Raw genomic sequence first — 12,607 nt, forward strand, 5'->3', positions numbered from 1 at the left:
GGTGATTACAGTTTTTTTCAAGGGCCTTATAGGTAACTAAATTATATATATTATATTTCAGAAGACCTTAAAGAACATTCTAAACAATTATCCAATCAAGTGTTCAGTGTAATACTTGGTTTTAGATGTCGCTGAGATATATCAACAATCACGCTATGTTTTTATGATTCAGTATTGTTGGTATAATGTCTTCCAAATGCTAATGTTAAAGCCTGAAATTTTCATTTTTTCGCACATCGCCATTGTGATCTCACGCTTCTCCATCATGAGCAGGCGCGCAAATCATGATGGCAAAGCGCGAAATCATGATGACAAAGCGCGAGATCACGATGGCGAAACCGCGAAATAATTTAAAAGGTGTAAGAAACATTTTGCAGAATATTGTTTTAGATAAAGAAAAAAGATAAGGAAAATACCTATAACGAAGTTGACGTAATGAAGACGTCGCTATACCGGAATGCTTTCCCTACGCAATGTATCAGTTTTTGGTACATTTGTATCAGTATCATGAAACGTAGCATGTCTTTATTGACTAGTCTGGTATTCAGTTTGGAGTTACGACAGATTCCTTGTAGCCACTATCATACTTACAGACATATCTCTTGATGCGCAGGCTGGTCTGGATCCATGCTGGTCGCAAACACACTATGTTGATTTACTCATGGCGCGGCTCAGTATAGCATAAAATGTCTGTTATCTGATACATTTGACTTACATTTTTGAAAACTAATTTCATGCACATAATTTTGTAAAACGAAGGAGGAAGTGTTGAATAACCATTCAAATTTTATGATGGTGTCGTTCTTTCTTTACATTTGAAGAAAAAGGTTAATTTTGGATTTATAACTTTTCGGTTGGGTAATTTCAAAAACTAGATGCAGAATTTTGTTTCTGACGATTAACAGGTCATGGATTTAGATCTATGTAAGTACATATGCTTATATTTGATAATCACTTTAGCCTTTTAGTGTATAACCTATTTTATAAGCCAATGATACGGCTTCATTTTTCAAATTTTCGAATCTCTGTTTCATGTAGACAACTGAGGTTGAACACTTCATTAAGAGCGCTCTCCTCAGAATTAAGTCTTCTCTTCAGATACATTGCGCATGCCCATGATGTATTATCCTGAACATGAATATGTAAAATAGACAAAGTCATGTGTTCGCAAATTTATTAATAACAGATCTAAAATGTGTAAATAAAAGACTATATATATACTAAAATGTAGGGAATTAGTCTCTTCATGTGAAATAAAATAAAAACGTTTGTGTTTTAAACCTTATATCATGCTGATATTTAACCATGAGTAACTGAGTAACTCAGCATGTCAAATTTGATGAAGTTTAAAAAAAATGCAGACGACAATATCAACAGACGACAATTTTCATAGCAGGAGAAAAACATCATCTGTTTACAAAATTATTAATAACACACCTAAATTGTGTATAAAAAAAAGAAAATACGAAAATACAGGGGAGACGTAAATAATAAAATGAAAGTAAAACCTATGGTACATCCTATGTTGTTAACGTAACAAAAATCTGAAAAAGTCATTTCTTAAGGTCGGTAACCATAAAACAGTGAACAAAATATTGGAAAAATGTTATTACAGGTCAGTTTAATAAATGATCAAATGTCTATAGCAGTTTTGCGTCCATCCTTCCAGATGATAATCTTTTTCACACATTTTCGAACGTACATGGTACGCATTCCTGGTTTTCGTCCTCAATTTAAGTGTGTTTCATGGATGCTGGAACATTGTATTTACTTTCTATGAAATGTTCTATGGAGGGTTGATGTCTTTCGACCCTGACTTTGGTAGGAGGGAGGATTTTTTTTCGACCATGGTTTTGGCGGGAGGGTCAAGAATATTACTTATGTCATTAAGCATATCGAAATTTTCTCGCTGGTAAGTTTGCACTGCTGCACTCTGAAGTTGCTGCGGCTTGTAACTTCCTTATCACTGTGGCGCTCATTGTACAAAGAAGTACATAATGTGACACGTGCTGAATGGTTGGTTATCTTGCGTCCAACAGTGGGTATGTTAGCTTCAGAGAAAAAGTTCTTCATTCTCTGTTCAAAAGTTTTGAGGTAAAGTACCAGTACTGTAACGGATACTATTGTTTTCATCAAGCCCTTTGAATGGTTTACGATATAGAGGTCCTTTTCATGGCACATGTTCCAGATATTTTTCGTACATCTTAACAATAATTCTGTCGTTTGCCTCCCGTTCATAGGGAATTATTGGCTCGAGGTTTAATTTCTAATGTAACAGACCATCATGTGAGTTTTATCTCACACGTGGTGTAAATTTCACATATTTGCGTTGATTAAAATGAACAAAACCAATCTCAATTTGTTCAGCTTGGCAGTCAACATGCTCATGAAATCCCCTAAATCCCCAAATGCTTTGTCACTGTAGAGGAAAACAGCGTTGCTGAGTCCTTCTACAGAAACCATGTTTAACACATTGCTGGACTACAGTTGCTCTTCGTCGTCTACTGTAACAGGTCAGCTCTGCAGGGGTTCACACCTACACCAGCCTGTGTGAGTTCCTTCATACGCGAATCTAAAGTTTTACGGAACTGTGCGAAGTCAGTATTGTCCGATTTAAGAAAATTTAATCCAATCGTTTTACACTCAGTACGAAGGTAGTGCTGCAAACAAGTTACATTCTGAATAAGTGTGTTAGGTGGTTAGGGCCCTCCGTCCTTTCTACGAGCTTAGCTCAGTAGGTAGAGCGTCGGTCTACGGATCGCGGGGTCGCGAGTTCGATCCTCGGGCGAGGCGTATGTTCTCCGTGACTATTTGATAAACGACATTGTGTCTGAAATCATTAGTCCTCCACCTCTGATTCATGTGGGGAAGTTGGCAGTTACTTGGGAGAACAGTTTTGTACTGGTACAGAATCCAGGAACACTGGTTAGGTTAACTGCCCGCCGTTACATGACTGAAATACTGTTGAAAAACGGCGTTAAACCCAAAACAAACAAACAAACAAACAAACGAGTTTCAAAGATAAAGCTCTATAACCAATGTTCAAGCACTTTCATGTCCTTCATTTCACCAACATTTTCGGGGATAGGATAACCGTGTTCTAAGCTTTTTCATTTCCCCGGTGTCGAATTTAATTGTACGCACAGGCGTATCGGCGTATGCCCAGGTACGCCCCTGCTAAACATGAGTAACCGAGTAACTCAGCATCTGGTAAAACTTGAACATATTATAAAAAATAAATAAAAAGCTGATAAGAAATTGAGTACATATTCATAGCATGTCGAGAGCTAACGTCTGACCTTTTGGACAGATGTCTCTTAGGCCTACATTGACATTTTGGATTGGCAGACAGACTGACAAACAAACAACGATTGCACACAGTCAGCACAAAAAAAAACAAGCAGTCGGTAGATCAGTGATGAAAACAAGTGAAATGTTTCTATCCTGTTTTGCACACTGTCATTTTTTCTCTTTTAACGCCAATTTGTCAATTACATAATTCGTAAAGAAACTAAGTCTCTCTAAATTAGGATCTATTTATTATGGACTTCTTTCGACTACACCACGAAAGTAGATTTTCGACCGAATTACTGATCTTATTCCTAATGTCTTGAATGGTTTCCGACGTACGAGTATATATAGTCAAGAACCAAGATTAACAAACGGATAAACTGTCTATATTGATAGGATAAGTTCATTGTAAATGATTTTGTATCATTATCACTAATCATGGACAGATAACTCGAATGAAAATAATATGAGTGCAAATATGAATATAATAGGGTTATTATAACAGTAGATTGATCTGGGACTCTGTATTCGGCTCGAGTGGATTTTGCCAGATGGGATCTCACGAGGCGCGCAAGGTGATCCGACCTTGCAAAATCCACGAGAGCCGAATACAAAGTCCCAGATCTAGCTATTGTTATAATGACCCTTTTATTATATACCTTTACCATTTTGATTCTTGTTTTGTTTTTGAACGAAATCTTCAATGTTTATCGATATTAAATGGAATTTAGGGAAGTTTTCATGTGCGCTATTTATAGAAATGTGTCGAGTCATGCATATTTATGAAAATAGTCCGGCAGCATACAAAACGGAAGGTACAATACGGAGTTTAAAAGGTACAATACGGAATTTTTGTCTGTCTGTTCATAAGTTTACTTGTGAAATACAAGCCAATTTTTTACAGAATTTACATAGGTATATAATAAAATCGCATATTGAAGGCTAGATGGCGAGAAAACGACAATTGGCTGTTGTTTCTTTGTTTCGCACAATTGCCCCCTCTTGTCGCACAACATTTTTGTTCTGTCGTTCCATTTATGTTTGAGGTGTACGGAGCGGAGGCAAAAAAAGATGTGACACTGAAATAGCATCAAAGAAGTAAACTAAATATAGTTTTATTGTTGCTGCAGGGGCGATAAAACGATAATATAATAAAAAAAAACTGATATGACGGAAATCATTTTACCTGAGCGTCCAACTTTTCACACACTAGAACTCATTTGTGCTTAATATCTGCGCAATTAAGAAGTCTCGTTGTTGCTATTAAAATAGATGAATAGAAATCATTTCTCATTATATTAGTGTGCTTGTAAGCGTTTTTAAGTCGCGTTTGTAAGCATCATAAACTGTTCACGCTTATTAGAATTATTATGTGGTCGCGTTTGTAAGCATCATTAACCAGCCATGCTTGTATGTAGAGGATATTACATTAGTGAATCTATAAAGTGATTAAAATAAAAATAAATAAAAATGCGGGACTCTGCTTGATAGAAACATCAACTAATCGGACGTGTATTTATATACGTAAATATTATTAGCTAGTTGCGTTTGTTAGCGTTATTAACTAGTCGTGCTTGTCAGCATAATTAGCTTGTTGCATGTAGAAGCAAAATCATCCAGTGGCCTTTGTAAACATTAGAAGCAAGTCGTGCTTCTTAGCATTATTTACTGGTCGGGCTAGTAAGCGTTTTTAACTAGTCGTGCCTGTTTGCATGATTAAGTATCATGATTGTTAAGCATTAATATGCCACATTGTTCAAATGTTTATTTATGCCCAATAATTGTTTGCATAATAACATACAATTATCATAACAGGTTCCTGGTTTATCAAAGGCTGGATGTGATTATACTACTTTCTATAAAAGACCGTCAACTGTTGAAATAAATGTGATATTTTGTCGATAATTAATGCTCTTTGCTAGATAAATGTTCAGTTTAAATGTACTTTCTGATACAGTTACACTCTTTTTCATAATATTCTGTATTTCAGATGTTTAGAAGAAAGCAATAAGGATGAAGAAATCAAAATTTATTGCTTACTATTATTGCTTGATACAGTTGGTTGTAACATATGAACTTCCGGTTGATTGTAATTTCTTAAATACCGTTCTCACCTGTCAGCGATCAATACCAAGTGAAATTCCAGCTAGAACACAAACTGTTTACATCAAGGATTACGATAACGGCAATATAGGACAAGGAAGATTTTCACATTCCAGCTGGAGATCAGTTAAACGGTTTGATATTAATGCCAACATTGAAATATCTCTCTACATCAAAGATTTTGTATTTCTGGGGTTAGAAAAAATGACAACACTTGGAATCCATGCCAGGAAGGGAAATATTGTAGATGACAAAGCTTTTGTTGGAGTTGATCTTGTAGAAAAATTGGACCTTTCTAATATGATAGCTCTAGAATCGGAAACGCTTATAAAACCGTTATTATATGATAATGTGTTGCCAAATCTTCGTGTACTAATCTTAGAGAATGTGAATACGGAAGAAAACAATTTTAATTTCAACCTTTCACGAAGTTTCGTGCACATAATACAGTCGAAAAATATAACAGAAATTAGTTTAAGAGGTACTAACCTTCTTATAGAAAATAATGCGAATGCCATTTCAACTGGGGTGCATATTCTAGATGTTTCGAACGTAAGTTTTTCATTTACAAAAGGGTTTGAATGGGACATTACGTTTCCACATTTGAAAACATTAAATATTTCTAGTCCCATTACCAGATATTTTTCAAACATGCGTTATGCCAACACAGTTAATAGTGTAAGCTGTGACTATGAAGGTCTACCGTTAATAACACTGGAGAAACTTTACGCAAACTTCTATTACCGTGATAAAGAGGTTTATGTCAACAATGTTACTATTGACATGTCTGCACCGTGCTTTCAAGTGATGAAGTTTGAAGTTATACACCTTCGAGGAAACAAGTTACCTTTCCTGAATGCAACAATTCATCTTCCTGCAAACTTCTCCTTATATGAACTTGATTTATCCTTGAATAGCATGACATTTTTATCTGCAACTGTTTTGAAAGACATGATCAACCTCAACAATTTGTATCTTGGTGGAAATTTATTGTACAGCATGACAAGTCATCCTGATTTTAAAATCCTTTTCAAGCCCTTGCATAGGCTTAAAAGATTATCTCTTGACTACAATCAGATAACATATATCCCTGTACAGACATTTCTTCATAATTTAAATCTAGAATGGCTTGACTTGCAAGGAAACTATTTGATGTCTACATCATTTTTGCATTTACAAATGTCAAATTTGAACTTTCTCAATATATCTTACAATAGAATCGCATACCTCACTGGTGATGATTTAATGAAACTAAAGATAATAGCAACCGGAAACGGAAGTAAACTGCCAGAAGTTATGATGAATGACAATCCCTTTGAATGCTCATGTGAAACTGTTGACTTTATAGAAATGATCCGTACAACAATTTTGAATAACACCCGGCAATATTTATGCAATTTCGAAAAAGAAACGACACCAATAAATGACAAGAGCGTAGCAAAAGCGAAATTTCTATGTATCAGAGCAATTGTTTATACCATTTCTTCAGTTATATCTGTGTTGGTAGTTCTGTCATTATTCATAATGTTCTTTTTAACTTTGCGTTACTTTCGTAAAAAGCGACAAGTAACCAAATTACAAACTTTCCTTCGAAAGTTCAACAGAGATCAGCTACGCGAAAATTTCCTCTGCTTATTGTCGTATAGTGACAGCGATGCGAAAGTTTCAAATCAATTATTTATACGTTTAGAGGCCTTATTAAAGGAAATTGCCAAGTATGAAGATGATGCTATATGTGTTGATTTTAAACATTTTCGAGCAGGTAAACCTATTGTTGAAGAAATTATGAGATGTATGTCTGAATCACTTGTTGCAGTATTTGTAGTGTCTGAGGCCTTTTGTCGAAGTGACTGGTGTTGTTTAGAAGTCAAAGAAGCATACGAACAACAAAAACCAATTATTCTTATCTTCGTTGAAGAGGTATCAGAAGAAAGTATGACGATTTATATCAGGAACATATTTCACCGTTATAGTCGGGGTAAGCTTGTTGCGACAGAAAACGGTGAAATAGACTTCAAGCCTGGTGGCCTTAAAGGACTTTGCAATTCAATTATCTTGTTAGGCAGTGAAGTCGAGCAGCCAACGGATGAGACTCAAGTATAAAGTAAAAAAAAGGAATAAAAGCTGTGGAACAGAAACAAACAGAAATTATTGAAAACTTTGATACTCTGAAGATGCACGAACGAAGGGACAGTAAAGAACCATAATTATAGAATTTATAAATCGCAACATTTAAAGCTTGCTCCTTAAGACGTTTCTCAAAATAGTAGTATTTTTCTCTACAAGTTGTATTTATATATAGAGAGATAAACATGTGTTTGGGGTTTATTGTATATGCATTTGTAAGGCATTCTAGGTCCACACACGTACAAAAGAACACTAAACCAAGTTAGGTAGTCCTTATGAACTTGGTCAGAGATGCAAATCATCCAAATTTACGACCCTACTGTGAACTGACTTTATCTCTTGCTGGAACGTTAATGTCACGTCAATACAAAAGACAGAACAATACAAAAGATATCATATTTTGTGTGATGACATCATTGTCTATGTGTTGAATGTTTGCCCAAAGAAGTCAGACATAAGACAGACCATGTGGGATTTTGTCATAAGTGATATGGGATAACATTCCTTTATAGATTGGATAAACAAACCTAGAAATATTTAGGTTGATATTCTTCTCAATGTTACTTTCTACGAGGTCAGAAAATCTCGGTCTTTTTCTTCTAAGACTGCCATATCGTATTTTCAACAACGGAACACTGAGTGGTTACTGCAATGCTGTTCCATGCAAGTTGACTATGTATATATGGTGGATATTAAGCGGGACATGTTGATTATGTATATAATCATTATCAACTTGGTTCTTTATTTCAATGTATATATCATTATTTGTTCTAAGCATATAAATGTTGCAGTCATGCAGTCACCTATGAGAATATCAAAGATAGAGAGAACTTTCATCATGTTAACTTCATTGTAAATAACCGATTTTGTGTTTTGTTTTATGTACTTATTACACCGAGTTAACGTTTACGATGATGTTAACTTCATGATGTCTATGATACATTGAAATGTTTGTTTATACTATATCAATATGTTATTTATTTGCTCAGTAAGCGTTAGAATGATAAAACCTTATCTATTATTATAACGTACTGACAAGGCAAACATACTTATTTGAATAAATCTGTCTTAACACTGATCAACGAGTTCAGCAATTATATCGTACATCGAAGACACAATAGATCATAAATACACAATCACCCCATGTGATTTTCCGATTTTCTTCTTGTATTTGATTTTCGACAAGGCTTTACAATATTGAAATAACAACCCTAATGTAACTGTGTAAGTAAGACAATTATTTATTTAACTACGGATTTAAATCCAGTGGCCAAGACACTGGCAACAGTTTGATGAAATAGTTCACCTTTGAGAACTTCGTGCTCATGTGGGCTGATAAAAAAAAAATCCTGGTACACGTTTGTACAAATACTGTTTGGTAGTTGGAAGGTCTGAGAAATTAACTATCTTTCCTATTATCATCTTCTGCATGAAGAAAGTAATTCTTTTAATAATCTCATAATTCTGAAAATTCAAGATCTCTGTCTACAGCAGTAAAAGAAAGTTACTCCCTACTTCTTAAAATAACCATACAGTCAGTCATAACTTACAAATAAAACCTGCAAAATATTAAGTGTGAGTGAACATTTTCCGGTTGAGGTGAGTTTTATAATTAAATTCGTTATTCCGATCTTTCGGTTGAACTGAAGTTCACAAGATTGCATTTATTTCATGTTTTTTTAGTGTATAATTGAAACATAAGGGAAACATATCTTGCATTATCACTCTGCATAATTATTTATTTATTTTGTTGGGTTTAACGTCGCACCAACAGTTATAGGTCATATGGCGACTTCCAGCTTTAATGTTGCCAACAGGTGGGAGAAGACCCCAGGTGCCCTTCCATGCATCGTTTTTTTCAAGAGCGGGTTCTTGTGTACAAGCACCGACCTTCCGTAAGCCAGCTTGATAGCTTCTTTACATGAAGACTTCAACGCCCCAAGAGAAGTTCGAGTCAACGTTGATGAGTGGCAATTAATTTGAAGTGACCGATATTAACCCTTCGGGCACGGAGCCTTTTATTTAGGAATGACTACCAGCTACGATCTGCATATTTGATATGGCAAAAGTGTTTGTTTTACATTCTGTTTGCTGGAGTTTAATCAGTTTATATGTGGGCATGAAAATCAAATGCAATCTGCATATTGTTATCGTGAATGTGTACGTTTCACACAATTGTTTGCTGCTATATCATGGATATGATACATTTCAACACGCGCCAACGGCAAAATACGATCAACCAAGTCGGTCAGTTATTCATCCTTCGGAAAATTCAGGAATCCCGGTGATTTTCGGTCTATCACTTTTATTAGAAGTGTTGAATGAATTCAATATAGAAAGACAGAAATGTAACATTCTTTTATCACATGTTAGATTTTTTACTGAAATACCGTATATATTTCTTCCTTTATCTAACAAACACAAATAAATTTAACGAAAATCGATGAACGTCTTCCGCACTGTCCTATATAACGATGTCAATGTCAAAATGTTTTATAGATGGCTCAACACGTGTTATTTACGTAGAACTACATTACAGGAAAGCGAGCTGTCATTCTTTTCCTGCTTCTTGTTGAAAACAGCTTAACGGTTTCAATGGAACTATGCTTGTCGTCCTCGCCTTTTGTAATCTTGAGCAATGAAATGAAACCAATCGCTAAGGTGACTGTATCTTAGACTAGCTGAGACAATATGTTGAACGTCTTTTGTAAAAACATAGAGCTGATGAAACCTATATTTTCATATGTAAATTTTTCCTCTGGTTATCTTACCTTAATGATTTGTGTACCAACGATTTGTAAATGATTTGAATGGTTAGCTCAGTGTTTTCAGGGATCAAGTGAATTCCACAATGTTTTTAAATAACAAAAAACATCAAATGACATTTGGCTCAAACATCTATAAGCTGAAGGTACTATACTAGACTGGCCTTTTCGTTGAAGTTTCCGTCAGCTGACGTCTTTGAATCAACACCATACGAGTATTACCGCATATATATAGTCTATGTCTTCTAAATTTAGGCCTCAACGTAATATGTTTGCAGTGTCCCCTTGATGCTTAGCCCCTACATGTATGATATTATATATAATAGGATTCTTACCACCATGTTCAGTCCAGTTCCAGTATAACCTTTACTCATCATCAACCCTTACAAGCAGATTCTGTTACCGAGTGGTTAAGGTAACTTGCCCTCACCGATGTGGATTTAAAACCTCACATTTGGTTTAGAATTCTTTATATAAGGAGCAAATCCAGCTGGTTCACGGACGGTCATCGTTTCTACATAGGTGTCAGCCCATGCCTGAACCGATGTCCGGAGGGGCGCATTGGCTCTCCTCATCTTCAAACGCTGCAAATGACACCATATGACATTCACTGATATATGACATTTCCGTGTCATTCCTTTTGGATGATTGGCACACAACAGGTATTAATTTAGCCAACGTAGGAACAAAATGGTTAGATTTGTATAAATTTTATTAATTTAGTCTTTTTATCATTGTTTTGTAAAATAACAAAGCCTGCAAGGCATATCCCATATTTCACTGCGTATTATGCATGAACTCAACAAACATTTCAAATCGTCCCGATGTAGGGCCCATATGGATTTCTATATTGGCCCGATCCCAGCACGCAAGAATTTATTGGACCAATGTGGGACCTATATGTTATCTCATATGGGCCCATATAGACTACTCAAATGGGTTATGACTATTTACAAAATATCATGATATATTTGCAAGCATTTTTTTAATATTTCAAAGAATATAAATAACGAATCTTCAAGATTAGAAATACTCTACTCATCTGACAAAAAGATTTCTATGAAACATGAAAACAGGTATTGAAATGCTATGGAGGTTTTAGATGTCGGACTAATTTGTTAAATTTGCCCGGATATAGTCCATATGGGCCTGATATAGGCTTGGTGAAAACTCTTTCCTGCATTAAAAAATATAATACCCCCCCTCCCACCCCCCCCCCCCCCCCCAAAAAAAAAGAAAAAAAAAAGAAAAAAAAAAAAAACAAAACATTTAAACATTTAGCCCTTATAATAATTAAAACTCTGTGAAAAACTCTTGCAAAAATAAATTTATCAACACCGCAAGTTCTATGTTGCCATGCGGTTGTTATCAAGTTCCAGATTATCCCAAATTAAAACAATCTTGCGAGATCTGTTATTATCCTCCGACAAAAGTCGGAGGGATATAGTTTTGGCGTTGTCCTCCGTCCGTCCGTCCGTGCCTCTAAACTGGGTTTTGGGGCCATTTTAGTAGCCCAGAGGTGAATAGGGGGCCTTTTATAAACAAGGGGCCATGGCCCTCCTTTGATTTTTGCTGTAAATGAGTCAGAAGGCCTCAGGGGAGGTAAAAATGTGTTTTCAAGATATGACCCATTACACAATGTGTCTGAAACTGGGGGGGGGGGGGGGGGGGGGGAAGACCCTTAAGGGGACTTTTTGGTTGTTCAGCAGGTTATTTGGGGCCATTGTTGGCCCCTTAAAAATGGCTCTTTGGCTAAAGTAGTGGACCGTCCGTCCGTCCGGAGCCATATCTAGGAAATGGTTGGGAATATTTATATAAAACTTCATATACATGTTCACCACTATGAGTTTTTGCGGCCCGCCAAGTTTCAGTCAGATTGCCTTAGTAGCACCAGAGTTATGCCCTTAGAAGTTTCTAGTGTTAACTATATAGGGTACTATAAATATGGCAATTTTTGAATCATAACTTTTGATATATTTGACCTAGAACTATGAAACTTAAACAGAATTTAGATCACCATAAACTAGCCATTTGGTAGAATTTCATTAAATTTCTCTCATTCTTTTCCATAAACATTTATTGTAAACATGCGAAGTTGTGTATCCACACCTGGTCACCTCCTTACCTTGATCACACCCACTTCCCCTCCCCCGAAAAAAAAATTCCTTATTTTAGATTTTTTTTCAAACAAACTTCATGTACATGTTCACCACTATGAGGTTATGGGGCCCATCAAGTTTCAGTCAGATTGCCCAAGAATCACCAGAGTTATGGCCCTTACAAATGTCTAGTGTTAACTATATAGGGTACTATAGATATGG

At 35.7% G+C, this 12,607-nt stretch overlaps 1 protein-coding gene across 1 annotated transcript; it reads left to right on the forward strand.

Annotated features, from left to right (window-relative positions):
* Positions 1–245: 245 nt before the first annotated feature.
* LOC128553308 (toll-like receptor 1) lies at positions 246–8,599 on the forward strand. Its single transcript, XM_053534441.1, has 2 exons — positions 246–924; positions 5,282–8,599. Exon 2 carries the CDS (start codon positions 5,305–5,307, stop codon positions 7,495–7,497), a length of 2,193 nt encoding a protein of 730 aa, XP_053390416.1. The 5' UTR covers positions 246–924; positions 5,282–5,304; the 3' UTR covers positions 7,498–8,599.
* The last annotated feature ends 4,008 nt before the right edge of the window (positions 8,600–12,607 follow it).

This window comes from Mercenaria mercenaria, unplaced genomic scaffold (genome assembly GCF_021730395.1).
Source record: "Mercenaria mercenaria strain notata unplaced genomic scaffold, MADL_Memer_1 contig_3698, whole genome shotgun sequence".
NCBI classification, from domain to species: domain Eukaryota; kingdom Metazoa; phylum Mollusca; class Bivalvia; order Venerida; family Veneridae; genus Mercenaria; species Mercenaria mercenaria.

Coding starts and splice junctions, on each gene's coding strand:
- LOC128553308 (XM_053534441.1), top strand. CDS start 5,305: ATGAAGAAATCAAAATTTATTGCTTACTATTATTGCTTGATACAGTTG.